The sequence below is a fragment of the Balaenoptera ricei genome, chromosome 5 (assembly GCF_028023285.1).
Source record: "Balaenoptera ricei isolate mBalRic1 chromosome 5, mBalRic1.hap2, whole genome shotgun sequence".
Classification (NCBI taxonomy): Eukaryota; Metazoa; Chordata; class Mammalia; order Artiodactyla; family Balaenopteridae; genus Balaenoptera; species Balaenoptera ricei.
Window position 1 is genome coordinate 113,054,144 of NC_082643.1, and position 20,209 is coordinate 113,074,352.

The 20,209-nt window shown below is 38.0% G+C and overlaps 1 protein-coding gene across 1 annotated transcript; it reads left to right on the forward strand.

Annotated features, from left to right (window-relative positions):
* The first annotated feature begins 498 nt into the window (after positions 1-498).
* On the forward strand, positions 499-17,429 carry RRH (retinal pigment epithelium-derived rhodopsin homolog). The gene is made up of 8 exons (XM_059924216.1): positions 499-595; positions 2,640-2,815; positions 8,252-8,442; positions 9,971-10,070; positions 10,610-10,763; positions 11,689-11,857; positions 15,829-16,007; positions 17,315-17,429. The coding sequence occupies exons 2-8, from the start codon at positions 2,710-2,712 to the stop codon at positions 17,427-17,429; spliced, it is 1,014 nt and encodes a 337-aa protein (XP_059780199.1). The 5' UTR covers positions 499-595; positions 2,640-2,709.
* Positions 17,430-20,209: the final 2,780 nt, after the last annotated feature.

Genomic DNA, 20,209 nt, shown 5'->3' on the forward strand with positions numbered 1-20,209 from the left:
TTAAACATTTCTTCCATCTTCTTGATCTTCACCTCCATTCTTTTTCCGAGGTCCTGGATCATCTTCACTATCATTATTCTGAATTCTTTTTCTGGAAGGTTGCCTATCTCCACTTCATTTAGTTGTTTTTCTGGGGTTTTATCTTGTTTCTTCATCTGGTACAAAGTCCTCTGCCTTTTCATTTTGTCTGTCTTTCTGTGAATCTGGTTTTCCTTCCACAGGCTGCAGAACTGTAGTTCTTCTTGCTTCTGTTCTCTGCCCTCTGGTGGGTGAGGCTGTCTAAGAGGCTTGTGCAAGCTTCCTGATGGGAGGGACTGGTGGTGGGTAGAGCTGGGTGTTGCTCTCGTGCACAGAGCTCAGTAAAACTTTAATATACTTCTCTGCTGATGAGTGGGACTGGGTTCCCTCCCTGTTGGTTGTTTGGCCTGAGGCGACCCAGCACTGGAACCTATCCTGCTGTTTGGTGGGGCTAATGGTGGACTCTGGGAGGGCTCACACCAAGGAGTACTTCCCAGAACTTCTGCTGCCAGTGTCCTTGTCCCCCGGTGAGCCACAGCCACCCCCGCCTCTGCAGGAGACCCTCCAACACTAGCAGGTAGGTCTGGTTCAGTCTCCTATGGGGTCCCTGCTCCTTCCCCTGGGTCCCAGTGCGCACACTACTTTGTGTGTGTCCTCCAAGAGTGGAGTCTCTGTTTCCCCCAGTCCTTTTGAAGTCCTGCAATCAAATCCCGCTAGCCTTCAAAGTCTGATTCTCTAGTAATTTCTCCTCCCGTTGCCGGACCCCCAGGTTGGGAAGCCTGATGTGGGGCTCAGAACCTTCACTCCAGTGGGTGGACTTCTGTGGTATAAGTGTTCTCCAGTTTGTGAGTCACCCACCCAGCAGTTATGGGATTTGATTTTATTGTGATTGCGCCCCTCCTACCATCTCATTGTGGCTTCTCCTTTGTCTTGGATGTGGGGTATCTTTTTTGGTGAGTTCCAGTGTCTTCCTGTCAATGATTGTTCAGGAGTTAGTTGTGATTCCAGTGCTCTCACAAGAGGGAGTGAGAGCATGTCCTTCTACTCCGCCATCTTGAACCAATCTCTCCTCTTCAGTTCTTATAAATAGAAATAATTATTTCTGGAAAATTTAAATGGGTACTACAACTAACTAGGCATAATCCATTACAGAAAAGGAAGGGAGTATGAACCAAAGTAAACTCAAAAAATTTTGAGTGAATGGTGAATGCAAAAACAAAGAAAAAAGAGAAAGACTTAAAACCTAACAACCCATAGATTTTTAAAAGGGAGAGGTTATCTTAGGTATTATGTTCATTGCTTTAGGGTCATTTGAAAATATTTTGATACTGGAATACTAAAAAGATTCACTTTCCTAGTATAGATGCACTTCCGAATATTTCATTACACTTATAAAAATTTGATTACTAGTAGCTATGGTATCTGGGACAGATTGACCAACCTGATTTCAACTTCTTCAGTTTACATATGTGTATAACTGAAAATTGAGGCAAAAGGATTATCCAGTCCCTTCTTGCTGTGCCATTCTAAGATTTATAAAATTAAATTAAGTGGGTAAATAGAGCCCTCTAGTGGTTCTCTTATATGCTTACACTGTTAACTTTGGTGCATCTAGCACTTCTCTAAAGTTACTGATTTTTAGAAATTCACTATTGAGAAGAATCAGATTTTTATAATATTACATGGCATAAAGAATATGAGGGAAAAAGGTATAGGGATACATTATTCTAACAATAAATGTTCATATTAGATTGTCACCCACTTATGTTACCCACTTTTGGAGTTATAACAAGATAATCCAGAATATTAGAATTGCCCTGTACTTTACAAGATGAATTATTGAATCTAGATACTTTGCTGGTTCATGCTATGATTATTACCAGATTAACTACTTGTGCATATCAAAGTGTAGGGTAAATGAACTGAGGTGAATTGTGAAGTAGATCATGCTATATCCATGCTTTATTGACCTGGAATTTATGGTATGGCTTTAGGGGAAAACAAATTACAGAATGATTTTATATATACATAGCTCCCCATTTTTTGAAAAGAATGAAAAAAAAAGCCTCAAACAGTTGTATAAATATATGTTTCTATAAGCAAAGTAAAGCGGAATATACACCGGACAATATTATTACCATTAGGGGAATAAAATTTGGAAGGATGGGGGAGATTACTTCTTTACTTATCTCTAATGATTTAAATTGTTATGGAAAAAACAAAAGGAATTGAAATGGAAAACTTGAAAGGGTCAAACAGAAAACAGGGACCTTAATCTGAATAGTTTTAGAGGACTAAGGCTGGCTCTTAATTTTGAAACTGATTTCCAGCAGAAATCAGTTAAGTCAGGTCCTGATCTGATTTTCTGAGTTTGTTTATTGTTTACATGTGATGTGTGCACTTGGTAATCTCCTTGGATATAAAGCTGATGCCCTAATTGGTTAAAATGTGTGTTGCTTGTTATTTCTCTTTATTTTGCTAATAAGCTTTTCTCTTGTTCTGGGAATTAAAAATCCTTTCCTCTTTAGCCCAATTAAATTTGTTAAGGGAGGGCCTCTATGAAAAGGCCCTTCTTTGAGGTCTTTAAGTGGAAATGATTGGTTCTGAAAATTCTTCCCTAGGTGTCTTTTGAAACATTTCATAGATGTTGAAGGCCCATTATGAAGGCTATCTTGATATCTTCCCTCCAAAATGCTAAGGAATAATTTAGGCAACAGTTCAGACTCTAAAAATGAAGACGGCTCGGCCTTTTCACAGACTGAACACAATATTGTTGCAGCTTACTTGATTACGGCAGGTATGGATGTTTACTCCATTAACAGTTATTTTGTTTTTGAATAAGTGAAGAAAAGCAGAGGTTTTCAGCATAAGGTAGTAGAAAAAGCATGGGTTCAGAGATAATGTTTCAAGTTCTATATTGTTGGCCAACCTTGACAAGTCACTTATCCTTTCTCAGTTGGGGTGCTCATGTGATAAATAAGGATGATAATACTTGCTCTACTTCCTGGCTGTAAGTATCAAAAAGAGAATGTAGGTGAAAGAATAAATGGAAACATTAATGGTGGTTAATATAACAAGTTATTTTGAATTTTGATAGGCAGTGAGAGCCGTGAAATGGGGCTGAGGAAAGTTTTCTATAAAATGAGTAATTATCCATATATTTGGTTATTACATTGTCAAATTAAGTTTTTATTGGGGAATAGTGTGCACCGTGACAAAAATGTATTTTTTATAGCATTTACTATTCTCATACATACTTTCTGTAGTTTTGTCCTTGGTGGTGGAATCTAGTTAAGATCGAAAGATCCTGGAAAGAAAATTAAAGTCGTAAAAAGAGAGAGCAGAGTGTATTGTCACTGAGGACAGAGTTTGAAAATTGAGCTCATTTTCCAATGCTGTATTGGAAAACTGAGCTTTGGTTTTCATTTTTTAGTATCTTTGCAACAGTGAGCAAGTTTTTTGTTTTTCCATTTTCATATCTGTAAAATGGGGATAAGAATAAGCTACTGTCACAATTGTTTTGAAGAGTAAAATTAAATAATGCACAAATATACCTAAATGATATATACAGTATATGTTGGACAAATGTTTCTTTCTCCCCACATACACACACTCATTGATGCATATATTGGATTAAGATAAAGACTTGTTGGCTGAAAAAAAGGGATGAGGAAATTGACAATAGAAGTTCTCTGATTACCTTTTTTATGTATAGGTTGAATTGTGGTATTAATTTTATGCTTAGCAGTCACTTCATTTTCAAGTTTATGCTTAGTAATGAGTTTTAGAAGTAACTTTTATTATTTTTTGGATTGACTTATGAAAATTTTCAAATATATTCAAAAGTAGAGTAAAAACATAACAAATCCTACTGTACCCAGTTTATTCTTTATAATTGCTTAGTTTCCCCATAATTCACAGAGTATTACTTCTGTGATAGAAAATGTGGTTCCTCAGCTAACTTTTTCATTTGAATACCTCTGTATGATAAGCACTGGATAAGTTCTGTTTTCTTTTTGATTTTTTTTTTTTTTTGGTGTTGCAACAGAAAGGAGAAAACAATATACTACTTAAAGAGGTAAGCTCCTTATCACAATTACATAGAAGTACTTTGTATACAAACTTTTGGTTTAGTTAGTTTTTGGTAGATGACCAAGAAAAGCTATCTTTTTTGATGTGGTTATAAAAGAAGCATGCAAAGAAATTTTCCTGTTAAGAAAATATTCTTGCTGGTTCTTATCCCTGTAACAGTAACAGTAATAGTAATCTTACTATGACAACAATGATGACTTCTACTAGAATTACTATTACTACTGCTACTACTACTCCAACCACCACCACCACCACTACTACTACTGCTACCACTACTAATGTTATTATTGGAATACTTGGTATATACCAAGCACTGTTCTAAATATTTACATGTACAGAATAATTCATCCTTATGCTAATTCAGTAAGTAAATTTTATTTTCCCTGTTTACAGATAAAGAGTTTAAATAACTTTCCCAACACACACATCTACTAAGTAGCTACGCCAGGATTTGAACTCAGGTATTTAGACTCTAGAACCCTCAGGTATAACCACAAGGATCAGTTTTATCAATACTATGAGTACGTGTTGTTTGTTTGTGTTTTTAGTAGATGAACTGAAGGGAGCATATCTAACTTCTTTATGCTTTTGTTCAAACATTTATTGTTCTTTGGACCCCCCAATCCCTCCCTTTAACAAAACTCACTTAAATGTCCAAATCGAAACCAAAACTATGAGGAAAAGAATTTAGTCAAAGCGTTTATTTCATTTGTTACTTTTACCAAGAGCCTATTTAGATTTTTCATTTTAAATTTAATTTTTAGTTTAATATTTCTCTTAGATTGTAGCTCTTACAAACGTTACCAACTTGAGCACTCTCCCTTTCTCCAGTTAATGCTGGGGAGCAAGAGGGCATGGCAAATTAAGGATCTGAAATAGATTCATTATGGGTGACTTGTAGGATGAAGCATGAGAGATACTAGGCTGAGAGGATGGCTGTGTACCAGCTAATGAAAGACCTAAGCCATAAAGGCGATAGGGGAATCACTGAATGACATGATCCAATTTGTATTTTAGAAATGCGCTGTAGTGGTAGCTAAGAGACCAGGTAGGTGGCCCCTGTGTGATTAAGATTAAAAAGACTTCTGAGGAGGAAGTAGTAGCATTGGAGATAGAAATAGACACATTCAAGAGCTAGAAGTTAGAATTGATGGTTGGATGTGGAGACTGGGGGAGAAGGTGAGGGAGCATCAAAGATGACATCTAGGTTTCTTTTCTGGGCCACTGGATAGATGGTGAAGCTATTCATCAAGATGGGAGCACATCTGGGGAAGAACATGTTTGGGTCAAGAGAGAAAATCTCTGGGTTCTGTTTGAGAGAAGTCCCGTAAAAAGCTGCACACATGAGTTTGAATTTTATGAGGTTGATCTGGAAAGTAACAGCATATAGCCTTGAATCTGTGTGAAATCACTGAGTGTATATTGAATGTGAAAAGAAAGAAGGTCCAGGACAGAAACTTGGACAATGCATATATTTAATAAGGTAGACATGAAGAAAGAAAGGCCAGGAAGTAGATTAAGAAGGATCTGCCAAAGAGATTGGAGGAGAGCCACAGAAACCAAGGGGAAATTAACTGAACATAGACCTAAGTACTAAATGATCTATTGTCTACTCATTAGAAAACACCTACAGCTAGGAAATAAAGCAGAGTGCTTGAGACAGCTGCAGAGAAAATAGAAAAAGGGCTAAATTGATTACCTCATTCTCCCTGTTATATCTAAAACCGCCCCCAAAGCACAATTACTTTATTCTGGTTGCATACTTGGTAGGCAACAATTTACTGCACTGTGCTTTTACCTGACTTAAAAATCATCAAATCTGTAACTAGCCCAGAAAGATTCTTCAATTTGCTAAACTTTTTGGAGCTACGGTACTAGATGCAAAAATATTGAGCCAGGGGCTTCCCTGGTGGCGCAGTGGTTGAGAATCTGCCTGCCAATGCAGGGGACACGGGTTTGAGCCCTGGTCTGGGAAGATCCCACATGCCGCGGAGCGACTAGGCCCGTGAGCCACAATTACTGAGCCTGCGCGTCTGGAGCCTGTGCTCTGCAACAAGAGAGGCCGCGATAGTGAGAGGCCCGCGCACCGCGGTGAAGAGTGGCCCCTGCTTGCCACAACTAGAGAAAGCCCTCACACAGAAACGAAGACCTAACACAGCCATAAAAATAAATAAACAAATAAAATTAAAAAACAAAAAAAGCTTACTCTGCCAGCCACAGGAGTGGTGGGAGATAAGAGGTAGGGTTGCCAGAATTAACAAAATAAAAATACAGGAATTAAAAAAAAAAATATTGAGCCAAAGAATCATCAAATTTGATATCATTGTGCCTTAATTATGCTTGCAGGAGTAATAGACATTCAGCAATATGAGTTTTAGTTGTCCGTTTATTAAATAAATCTGCTATATGTCATATATATAACATAGAAATGATTAGAAGCCTAAAATCTACACAGGAAGACTAGGCATATATGGATTAAATAATATAGCATCACATAAGATAAAGTATAATATAAACAGGTACTTTGAGAATTTAGAGAAGAGAGGATACTATGCGAAGGACAAGTCTTTGGGGTAGAATTGGCCTTGAACAGAATTTTGAAGGGTAGCATTTGGAAAGGTAGAGGAAAGGAGTAGGGTGTTCCAAGTGGGAGAAATGAAAGTCGAAATTTACCACAAGCCTGGTGCATTTGATAAATAATTAGATGGAGGACTTGTTTGACAAGTGTGACAATTTGCTTAGAGAGGGTAAAAACAGATTGAGGCAAGGAGTCTGGAATACCAGGCTGGGACATGTGGACTTTATCCCTCAGACGTTGGGGTGTATTGGAGGTTTTGAGAAGAGCCTTGGTTAATTCTATGTTATAGAAAGTTTATTCTGCCAGCAGCATGCAGGAGGAAAGAACAGGAACCTGGAAGATTAGTATAACAGGATGTTGAATGGAAGTTTTGACCAAGGTGCCAAGATATAATAGAAGTTCTTCCTTAGCTGATACATTTGGGTGTTGGTGCTTGGAAACCTTCCCTCTCTCCGGCAATAGCTGGAGCTGATCACCAGAGTTCTCTTCATGATGGTGAACACCACTCTGTTCCTTTTGTTCCTTACCTCTCCCTTAGCCCTTAGGAATCTGGTAATAGCTCTAGCCTCTCTCAGCTGTTAGGACCTAATATGGCCCACATCTGGCTTATGGGAAATGTGTGCATCCTTTGTTGCATGTAGGGAATGTTAAACAGGCTAACATGCACATCCAGTCCACTCAACAATATTTCTTGTTGTAAATGAATACACTGGCATTCAGATTAAGAAGTTCAGTCATCAGTCTACCTGAATCCAGCCAATTCTGGGGCACCGACAACATTGAGTTTCTGGACCTGCAGGGCTAGGAGTCGGATCCCAGGCTGTGGAGACTTGACTAGGGTGATATGGCCTGTGAGGCTTCTCAGTGGACCTGAAAGCCAGTCCGACTTCCTCTCTGGATAGCCAAACCTTGCAGTGTGCATTCTTCTATAGGTGTGTGTGTTTGTGTGTGTGTGTGTGTAATGAAGAATTTAGATTTGAATATGTTGAGTTTCAAGTGATATTGAAACAGTCATATGATCTTACATACTGTAGATGCTTAATAAATGTTTAATGGCAATGAATTGTATGAAAAGGGATGCAGGACTGGAGCATATTTCCGGGATGGAAAGTGACAGAAATACTGTTAGGATAGAATGATAGCTGAGGTTTGAGAAACTGTAGAGAAAGGAGAGCCTCAGGCTTCAGGAAGGAGGATGAGAAAATTAAGCTGCCAAAGGAGATTGTATGATCATATGTATATCCTAAAAATCAGTGGTGGTGGTATCATGACATGCAAGGGAATAATATCAAGGATAGAGTGATCAATAGTGATGACATTAACACCAGTCTTTGGTGCTGGTTTATGCAATTGGTAGATTCTTTGTGCTTTAATTTTTATATTTCTATTTCACAAAAGGGCTGTGAAGATATTACAACTAGCTTGAAGAATAGCTGAAGCTCTTCAAATAAACGAACCAAAACGGATTTGCTATATTTTTGAAGGAGCTTAAATATTTAATTTGATTCTACTTTTACACATTCAAATTAAACAAAATGTGTGTTTTTTTGTTTATGTTCTCAGGTATGATAAGTGTTCTCGGCAACATAATAGTTCTGGGCATCTTCATTAAGTACAAGGAGCTTCGGACACCCACAAATGCAATTATCATTAACTTGGCTGTTACTGATATAGGGGTCAGTAGCATTGGCTACCCCATGTCTGCTGCTTCAGATCTGCATGGAAGTTGGAAGTTTGGATATGCAGGATGTCAGGTATTCGAGATCTTTAGAATCAAAGCAAAATAAAGTAGATTAAGAAAATGTACATTTAAATGTCTTTAAAAAATCCCAAGGGTTTCAATCAAATAAGATTATGTAGAATAATAGATATGGTGCTCTTAATAAAAATGGCTTCAGGAGTGACTGGGAAATATATTCTTTAATAAGAGAAATGAAATCAGTCACCATCATTATATTTTCAAAATTTCCCCAACTCAAAGGAAAAAACTAAACTAACAAAAAAATTAGCAGTCAGCTAGAGAAGAAAAGTGAACATTTGCATATTCAAATAAAAACTTGCATATTACAAATTCAAAAACAAATACTCTGCTTTCATTTGAAACAATAAAATATTTAATGACTATGTCATAATATCTAAGTAATGTAGTTAAACTACATGTTGCTGATTTTTTTCTATGGAAAGTTCTCCATGAGAATTGCTGGTGAATATATCTACTATGATTTTTACTGACAAGAAAATAAATTAATATTAATTAGCATTAATGACTTTTGGCCTAATTTTTTAAAACAGCTATTTTAAGCTATAAAACTATAGAGAATAAAATGAAAAGAGCAGAGAGTAGTGAATACCCATGTGTGCACCAACCAGTTTTGTCAAATCTTAATGTTTTGCAATATGTGCTTCAGGTTGTTTGGGGTTTTTAAAAATTTTTTTCTTTTTTTCTCTGGCTGCACCGTGTGGCTTGGCTTGTGGGATCTTAGTTCCCCTACCAGGGATGGAACCCAGGCCTCATCAGTGAAAGCACCGAGTCCTAACCACTGGACTGCCAGAGAATTCCCTGTTTCCAATTTTTTTAAACCACAAACAAGGCTTCAATAAATTGTTCTCATACATGTCTTTTTCTGCAATGTGTGAAGGTTTAGATACATTACTAGGAAAGAAATGGTTTGGTTGTAGATAATGTTTATCTTCAATTTTATCAGATGTGGACAAATTTCTCTCCAAAATGGTTGTGCCAGTTGCTAGAACTTCTGTTACTCCACATTTTCTCCAACACTTGGGGTTGTCAGACTTTTGAATTTGTAGCATTTTGATGGTTATAAAATAGTATCTTATAATTTGCATTTCTTTCAAGATTTAATGTGATTGTACATCTTATGTCATAAACATGCAGGTTTCCTCTTGTGTGAATAGCCCATTTTTCTGTTTGTCTTTTTCCCCTGTTGAATTGTCTGTCTTCTGAATAGCGGTCTTTTGTTGGTTTATGCATTGCACTTAATTTATGGTTTGTTTTTGCACTCCACAGAATATGTATAGAAGTTTTACTTTAAGCCTTAACATTTTTTAAAAAGTTTATTTTAATTAATGAAGTCTCAAAACATTTTCTATAAATGCCTTTATTAAACCACTTATAATTTGACAATAGATGATATATTTTAAAATTAGTAAAATAAAAAACACTCAGTGTATTTAAAATATATTTTAGCAATGGGATAAAAGTGTAAATGTCTCTTGGGAGGATGTGTAGAATGGTGGAATCTTTCCAATTTTGATCTTCAGATTTATGCTGGATTGAATATCTTTTTTGGAATGGCAAGTATTGGATTGCTCACAGTTGTGGCTGTGGATCGATACCTGACCATCTGCTGTCCTGATGCAGGTACAGCACTTTTCTCAGCTTTCTCAATGAACCCATTTTTGCCTAAGTACTGCTCGATACCCATTCACTTCAAAATGTAAATGTAATGGCTTGCAACATGGTCAGTCATATTTCTCTGATAATCCTTGACTGAAAGTTCCAGTGATTTTCTATTATACCTAGAATAAAACCCAAATTTCATAACACAGCCTCCAAGGTCCCATGCATTCTGGCCCCTGGCTACCTTTCCAGTGTGGTCTGGGGTCCTCTCACTTTGGGGTACTAGCCAAACCCTTTCCCACTTTGGGGTCTTGGTAAATGCTATTTCCCTAGTGTTTCTCCATTTCTATCCTCTGACTGATCATTTTATCATTCAGGTTTCAGCTTAAATGTCATTTTTTTTTTCAGAATGTGAATTCATGTAGATAGGCTTTGTGTGAACTAAAGTGCTCTGTGAAGAATCTATTTGATGACAACTTTGAATAATCAGTTAAAACAAAATGAAGATATGAATCACATCATTGGGAAATGACTTTGATGTTCCATATGTTTGTTAATAGGAAGAAGAATGACCACCAACACTTACATCAGCATGATTCTGGGGGCCTGGATCAATGGCCTCTTTTGGGCTTTGATGCCTATTGTTGGGTGGGCTAGTTATGCCCCAGATCCTACTGGGGCCACCTGTACCATAAACTGGCGGAAAAACGATGTGTAAGAGACATGTTTACACTTTATAATCAAATGCTTCTAGTGTAGACATTTTCTCACCATTTCAAATTTAAGGTCAGATCAAATGTTTCTCATACAGAGATGGCAAAGAGCTTCCTTGGTATAGATGATATGATTACAGCAGAGATGAATTGAGAAAAGTGAATTATGCTTATTTGCAAGGAAAGGCCATCCAGCTCCCCTTGTCCCCTGCTCTGTTCCTTCCTCTATCTTCTGGCAGCAAAGGTGAAACAGAGAATCCTTCCAATAGCCGCACCTTAGAGGTAGGACCTGATGGGGAAAAGGAGAGTTAGTGGAGCTAGACAGTGCGCAGATCTGGCAAAAGTCCAGGCTTCCTTTTCTAGATGATCTGGTGATAAAGCATCTCCTGAGAATTATGCAGCAAAAGCACAGTCACTGCGAGGATTTGCTTGCTCATCAGTGATGCTTTTCTATATTTACCAGGGAAAAGGGGGTAATTTAGTTTATTAAAGGAAATGAAAGGTTATGAAGAAAAGCAAATAGAAAATTTCTAGCTCTCAAACTAAATCTAAAACTTTTTAGATTTAGTGCAAGGTCAAAAAATAAATATTTTAGGCTTTACAGGCAAGACTGTCTCCATTGCAACTACTCAACTCTGCCTGTGATAGCAGCCCTAGACTGTATGTAATGAATGTGGTTCCAATAAAGTTTCATTTACAAAGACAGGCGACAGGCTGGATTTGGCCCACAGGTCATAGTTTGCCAACCCCTAGTCCAAATGAACTCAAAGTCAAATGCACTTCCTAAGCTATTTAATAATATAATGACTGCTGGACAGTGCCAGTATTATTTCTGATAATTATCTTGTTTCCCTTACTCTATTTAGTATATTAAATGAGTAGTGATTTAATGTCATGATTTAATTATTTCCTTTTCTTACTTTCAGATCTTTTGTTTCTTACACCATGATGGTTGTTGCGATAAATTTTATTGTGCCCTTGATAATGATGTTTTACTGCTATTACCATGTCACTCGATCCATTAAACATCATGCTACTAGTAACTGCACTGAGTATCTCAACAGAGATTGGTCAGATCAGGTAGATGTAACAAAGGTAAGACATTAAAATCCTTAAAAAGGTTTTGTAATCAAGCTTTTACATGGACATGGTTCCTTGGCCCCTGCAGTCACCTCTCCCCAACTCCCGATTCTTACTCTCTGGCTCTTTTTTCTGGTGTTGGCCTCCATATTTCTAAGTGATGTGCTTATCTGCTGTTTTGGGTAATTTTTTTTTTTTAATTTATTTATTTATTTGTTTTTGGCTGCGTTGGGTCTTCGTTGCTGCACGTGGGCTTTCTCTAGTTGCAGTGAGCGGGGGCTACTCTTTGTTGTGGTGTGCGGGCTTCTCATTGCAGTGGCTTCTCTTGTTGCGAGGCATGAGCTCTAGGCGCGCGGGCTCAGTAGTTGCGGCACATGGGCTTAGTTGCTCCGCGGCATGTGGGATCTTCCTGGACCAGGGCTCGAACCCTTGTCCCCTGCATTGGCAGACGGATTCTTAACCACTGCGCCACCAGGGAAGCCCTGTTTTGGGTATTTTTCTTTGCTGTTACTTCTTGATTTCCTACTATAGACAAAGAAAATTTTTCTTATACCACCAACCTTTCCTACTCCTCCCCACCAACATTTATCTCTCATCTTCTCAGTAAAATGTTAATATTTGGTTAGATGAAGAGCCAATATTACATTATTGTGATTATCTAAATTTTATTTATTGAAAATCTCCGTAAGACTCTATGATTTATATTTCTTTTTTTATACAACTTTTCCCCCTTTGGAGTTAACAATTCATTCCTTTTCTCTTTCTCTTCCTCCGTTCATCTCTCTCCACTTCTCTTCTCTCCCTCTCTCTCTCTCTGTAGCTTTGTTTGCTGACTCTTCTGTGTACCTGTCACTAATTCATCTCTAAACTCTCCACCAGGAGCTTCAGTCTCCTCTTAGTATTTTCAAATACATCAGAGACTAGGTCGACTTTATCCTTTTCTTGGCACTACCCTCCTGACACCCGCCAGATCTCTTGCTCTAGTCTACACTGGCTGTTCTTTAGGATGACTACCTAGGAAGCCAGCATCCCCACATCTCCTTTGTCACCAGCTGGGAATGCCTTTGGCCTGTCTCGTAGGTCAGATCTCCCGTTTTCTGGATTGCATGTCTTCCCTTTTTTTTTTGGTTAACTCCTTTACATTTGGTGTAACACATTCTCTAATAGAGTCCTGAGAAGGTCACAAGGAAGTCAAATTTTTAAGATTTTGCATGCCTGAAAATGCCTTAATTCTACGATCATGTTTGACCGATTGTTTGCTTGGTATGGAATTCTAAGTAGAAAAAATGACTTACAAAGAATTTTGAAGGCATTACCCTATATAGTCTCTCAGCTTCAGGTGTCACTATTGAGAAGGCTGACAGCATTCCGGTGATCTGCATTCTCTCTGGAAGCTTGTGATTTTCTCTGTGTCTCCAGTTTTCTGAAATGTCACGCCGATATGCCTTGGTGTGGCTCTTTATTCACCCATGTGCTGGGTACTGGGTGAGTGCTTTCTATGTCGAGACTCAGGTCTTCCCTTCTGGGAGTTTCCTTGTATTATTTCTCTGGTGAGTTTCACCTCCCATTTTGTTTTCTCTGTTCTCTTTTTCTGGAACTCTTTTTATTTGAGTATTTAATCTCCTGGATTTGTCTTTTAATTTTCTTAGATATTCTCTCCTGCATTATTTCTGTTTTTTGTTTTGTTTTTATTTATTTATTTATTTTTGCCTGTGTTGGGTCTTCATTGCTGCACGTGGGCTTTCTCTAGTTGCGGTGAGCAGGGGCTACTCTTTGTTGCGGAGCACGGGCTTTAGGCATGCAGGCTTCAGTAGTTGTGGTGCACGGGCTTAGTTGCTCTGCGGTATGTGGGATCTTCCCAGAGCAGGACTCGAACCCATGTCCCGTGCATTGGCAGGTGGATTCTTAACCACTGCACCACCAGGGAAGTCCCCTGTTTGTTTGTTTTTGTTTCTACTTTCTTCTTTTTTAAAAAATTTTTTTTGATGTGGACCATTTTTAAAGTCTTTATTGAATTTGTTACAATATTCCTTCTGTTTTATGTTTTGGTTTTTTGGCCGGGAGGCCTGTGGGATCTTAGCTCCCCAACCAGCGATCGAACCCACACCCCCTGCATTGGAAGGCGAAGTCTTAACCACTGGACTGCCAGGGAAGTCCCTGTTTCTACTTCCTGAGAGATTTCCTCAACCATGTCCAGGACTGGATTGGGTGAGGAGAGTGAGGCTCAAGCCTGGGGTGCAAAATTTAAGCAGGCACCAAAAAGCTCAGTAATCATAAAAACAAGTAGTTAGTGCAGTATTTTAAAAAATCAAAATTTATGTAAAAACTCCACATTGAACAAAATATAAAATATTAAAGACAGGATCTGACCCTGCACTTGCACAGTTCACCTTATTTACCTCACCCTTACCCTGGCTGACCATACATTTCAACCTTCCTATTGCATTTTTAAAATTCTGCTTTCACTTTTATAGATGAGATAGAAGCATTATTTTATACTCTGTACTTCTTTTTGATAGCGTCCTCTTCTTGTTTAATGCATGTGTATCTTCTCTCATTTCTGTGATGATATTGTGTATATAATTACATTTTCCTTCTGTTCATCACATATTTTTTTTTCCCGAGTTCCTGCACTGTTTTAGTCTCTGCCTGTCAGTTTGCATGTTTCCTCAGTGCATGGTGATCAATGACTGTCCCTGCATATTTAAGAGTGATGCGCTAAAAAGTTGATTGTGAGCTCTCGCTGTGCTCTTTCACTGGGATATGTCTTTGGAGAGGGGGGGTTCTGATGATCTGTACCTCTGGGTATTTTCTTCTGGGCTGGTCAGTTTCCAAGGAGAGAAGATTCTTTCACCTTTCTGGGTAGGAGGTACAAGTCTGTGTACCCACATTCTCATGGCTCAGTGCAGGGAAGGGACAGCGTGCAGCCCCCCTCTTTTCAGGACAGTACGCCAGCTCTCAGCTGAGCCCAGTGTCCCCCAGTCCCAAGTTTCCCTGCTTTACCCTCTCTTACACTGACCCTTGGGATTCTTCTGGGGAGAGGGGGCTGTTTCCTAGCTGAATAGAGAGGGGATTCAGAAGTCTAACTGCTTCTTTTTGCAGATTTTAATGAGTTTTTGTGTTTTAGGTTCCAAGTGCAGCCCCACATTCAGAACTGTCACCTCCAATTCCTGAGACTTTCTGTAGTTCTGTGGAGTGGATTCATCTGTATCTGATTTTCCCTCATTCCTGGCTCCTTAAAATTAAAAAAGAATATTTAAAAAAAAATCATTCTCAGGTCTGATAAGTAATATGCCACTTGTCTAATGGTTATTCAATTTTAACTTTTACAAAGCTGCCTAATCTGTGGTTCTCAGGCCTTATGCGTTTATGTCTTTTTAAACCTTTTCTATCGTTTTAGTGGGCAATCAGGAGGGAGCAATGTACAATTATAATTTTTCATTCAAACAAAATGTAAGGGTAACTTCTTTACAAAATTATCTGCACTGTATGTATTATATGTGATTTATTATATACCAAGCTCAAATGGCCTGTATGAGAATTCACTGAGCTCAATAGAGGACTTTTTTTTTTCTTCACATTGAGTTTAGAAAGTTAGAAAGTTGTTTTTTAGATTAGCAGATGAGAGTGAGGAAAAGAAAGCTCAACACCAGCAGTCCCTAGCACAGTTACTCCAAGTGGGCCAGGAGTGGGTCCTTCTGCCTGTCATCCAAGCCAGCTTTTGTATTCTCCCCAGCTCACCAAAAGAAAGAGGGCATTCTTTACATTCGTGCACCAGTCTATCCATTTCACAAGCTCTTGTTATCATAGATGACCTCAGGCACATTAGCAAAGTATGAGGGGAAAAATTCAGTTTTTCCTCTGTGTCTTCAACAACATAAATTTATTCAAGTTCCAATCCAGATAATTTTTCATGCAGTTTAAGATATATTAGTTATTTTGATATTTTAGATATTGGGTTTGGTGAATATTGATTTCTTTTACAGATGTCTGTGATAATGATACTCATGTTCCTGGTGGCGTGGTCCCCTTATTCCATCGTGTGCTTATGGGCTTCTTTTGGTGACCCAAAGAAGATTCCTCCCTCAATGGCCATTCTAGCTCCACTGTTTGCAAAATCTTCTACATTCTACAATCCCTGTATTTATGTGATTGCTAATAAAAAGTAAGTTATGTCTAAAATGCTTCTCAACTAAAAACAGCATATACAGAAAGAATGTTAAAAAGGCAATGGATAATGTTCTAAAACTTTTGGGGAGGTAAGTGACAGAAACTCACTTCAGATGAATGTAAAAGTTATTTGGTTCATGCAACTTGAGAAGCATTTAGGACCTTAAATGTCTAGGGCTCCAGTTCTGTGACAGGCTCTTCCCACACAGAGGCGAGATAATCACGGATAACTCAAGACCCAAGTTCCACAAGCTAAGCATCCCCAAATGTGAATTTCATCTCACATGGCTTTCTGGCAGAAGCGGCCCTGGATGGTCATTGGTGAGCTCAGCTTGGATCACATGGTTACCCCATTTAAAATACACGGAATTGGTTTTGCAAAGAAGAAAATAGTTCTATTACTGGAAAATGGACAAAGCAAGGCCACTTGGGCTCCCTAAGTGGGTAGCATAGTTGTATATTTACTAGGAGGAAGACATATCATTCAAATGCAAGAGAAAAATTCAGTGCTAACATAAAGGGCTTCAGGAGTGTGTAGTCACTCAGGATAGTCGAGAATCTTCCCCTTCCCCCTTTGCTGAGCCTCTGAGCAAGGATTTCTTTCCTGCCTCCTCAGTGAAGCTTAGACTACTTCATTTCCTGTTACTGCTTAAATATGTAACAGTAGATGAACCAATCTACAGTAGATTGGGATGAACCAATCTACTGTGCTTAAATATTTGACCAGAAAAATCTCAGTAGAGGTGCAGTAATTTGATCCTGGAATGCCAATGCTGCTTCTATTACACTTATGTATTTATGCACATGTTAGGGAAAGCAACTTTAGCCACAGGTATATGAAGAAACGTAAAAACTTTTAAGACCAAGCAGACCACATAAGAAGCATAAAGAACACATTTTAAATTCAGAGTCTCTTGGTAGTTCTTTAGGAAAGGTCAGGCATTATCAAACGCCTCTTAATTTAAACTGGCCTTTGCTCAGAAGAACAAATGCATGAAATACACATCCTTAGTTCAAGTAAATAATTCCTTGCAAATGACGTTAGATGCACCATCTTAGACATAATTAGTGGTTTTTATTAAGTGTCTTCAATGTTAATAGTCAGTGGTGCACAAGTGGTCTTTAACTGTGTCATACACTTGATACATTGACCAAGGGTCTCAACAGCAGATGTTAAAGCTGGAAGCAGAAATTTATCTGGAGATGCCAGTTGGTAGTAGTGGCACCTTAGCCATGTTTGAGAGTACTCTAAAAGTGCCAGGTCCTCGTGGGTAATGCCAGATTTTCCCTTTTTTATTGTAGGTTCCGGAGGGCGATGCTTGCCGTGTTCAAATGTCAGACTCACCAAGCAATGCCCGTGGCGAGTATCTTACCAATGGATGTACCCCAAAACCCACTGACTTCTGGAAAAGTCTGAAATAAGAGGAAAGCACACATTATCAAAATATTTGCTTTACTTTTTTTTTTCAATGATTTAATTTCACTTAAAATCTGAGCCCATTTCAGTCAAATGCAGACATAGAGGATTGTCCTAATAGACTGTAGATTTCTCACGTGTAGTGTATAAGTTCTTCTGTTGGTGCACTGGCCACTGTAGGGAATGTTTCATTGTTTCCTTATATGTAAACTTATTGCTTATCTCCTTTGGTTAACAGAGGCACATGAGATTAAGGCCTCTTCTCTTTCTCCCTATCATGGCATGTATTACGCTGTACCTGGTATCTTGCCTAGTCCCTCCATTAGATCAGAAGCAACTGCTATTTTAATGTTAGAATAAATTAATAATAATAATAAATAATAGTCTTTAATAAATAATTACTGAAATGAGTTGTTGGATGTTCCCAGCTAGAATGGAAAACATTTTTAGCACTTCACAATTTAAAAAATTTAATGCAATTATTTATTAACAGTCTACTTAATAAAAATGATCAAATGAATATTAAGCACTATTGCTTTTAAATCACATCAGTCAATGCACATATATATTTTATATAGCAATTTATAATCTGTGCATACTATTATGTGTTCTTCATTTTTAATTACTGTTTTCATGTGTATGTATTTCCATATATTTGGCACTAGAATTAAGTTTAATCAGAGTGAGGGTTTTTGTATGTTTGTGTTTTTTTTCCTATCTTTTGTTTTATTGATGAAAAAATTAATCAATAGTCAGTGTAAGAAAGAAATGGAAAGTTTTATTTGAGCCAACCTCAAGATTATATCCCAAGAGACAGTCTTTCAGAAAGCTCTAAGGACTGTTCCAAAGAGGTAAGGTGGGAGGCCAGTATATAGTGCAATCAAGTACACATCTCGGTAGACGTTTACTGCTATATGCAAGGAATAGATATCTTAGTTAATGTTTTTAGTGCTTTTCTAAGTTTGGGAAGATGCAAAAAACTGGGTTCATAAAATTTTCTCCTGAAAATATCTAACTATGAGGGCTGGTTCAGCTAGTTTTCCCAGAGAACAAAGTGCCTCATCCTGATCTTCACCCTGAATTCCTTTCAGGGTGTATTGTAGGTCCACGACTGCAGTGCCTAATGACTTGATTCTTGTAGAACTGGATAGTGGGAAATATCTTTATTTTATAATCCCCTCCTTTTTGGTCATGATTTTGACCAAGGTTTGAGAGGCATTTCGTGACCAATTTGTCCCACAGTGCTAGGAATGCTCATTCCCAGTTCAAGCGAGGATTTTGTTGATAGGCCACTCAGTGTGCTATTACTGGACTAGGCCCTGTTAGCAGTAGCCAAAGCCTCTGGACCACCTGTCTTACTAGTCTGCTATGGTCCAGGAACTGATTCCTTCTTGTTGCTTCTTCCCATATCTAGAGTTACACTGTTACAGTCATTGATCTTATTGTAGAACTATATATTTGGTCAATTGTTTTAAGTTGTCTAGTCATAATTATTTTTATCAGAGGTTCAGTCACACATTTAGTAATGCAAGAAACAATAATCTTATAAAATAGGCTGAATAATGAAAGGATGCTCAACATCACTAATCATTAGAGAAATGCAAATCAAAACTACAATGAGGTATCACCTCACACTGGTCAGAATAGCCATCATCAAAATATCTACAAACAATAAATGCTGGAGAGGGTGTGGAGAAAAGGGAACCCTCTTGCACTGTTGGTGGGAATGTTAATTGATACAGCCACTATGGAGAACAGTATGGAGTTTCCTTAAAAAACTAAAAATAATGTGATGAATTGGGAGATTGGGATTGACATATATACACTAATATGTATAAAATGGATAACTAATAAGAACCTGCTATATAAAAAAATAAAATAAAATTCAAAACAAAAACAAAAACAAAAACTAAAAATAGAACTACTATACGACCCAGCCATCCCACTACTGGGCATATACACTGAGAAAACCATAATTCAAAAAGAGTCATGTACCACAATGTTCATTGTAGCTCTATTTACAATAGCTAGGACATGGAAGCAACCTAAGTGTCCATCGAGAGATGAATGGATAAAGAAGATGTGGCACATGTATACAATGGAATATTACTCAGCCATAAAAAGAAACGAAATTGAGTTATTTGTAGTGAGGTGGATGGACCTAGAATCTGTCATACAGAGTGAAGTAAGTCAGAAAGAGAAAAACAAATACCATATGCTAACACATATATGTGGAATCTAAAAAAAAAAAAATGGTTCTGAAGAACCTAGGGGCTGGACAGGAATAAAGACGCAGATGTAGAGAATGGACTTGAGGACACGGGGAGGGGGAAGTGTAAGTTGGGATGAAGTGAGAGAGTGGCATGGACATATATACACTACCAAATGTAAAATAGATAGCTAGTGGGAAGCAGCCGCATAGCACAGGGAGATCAGCTTGGTGCTTTGTGACCACCTAGAGGGGTGGGATAGGGAGGGTGGGAGGGAGATGCAAGAGGGAGGGGATATGGGGATATAAGTATATGTATAGCTGATTCACTTTGTTATACAGCAGAAACTAACACAACAATGTAAAGCAATTATACTCCAATAATGATGTTAAAAAAATAGGCTGAATATAAGTAATATAGCTAGTAACATTAATAAGGTTATAAGTAAGTATTTAAGCTAAGAACTTCCACTAGGTGCCACCCAGTGTATCCCCAGGTCACCTGACCCAGTCTGTTCTGTACTAATCGTGGACCAATAGTGGACATTTAAATTGCTTCCAATTCTTAGGT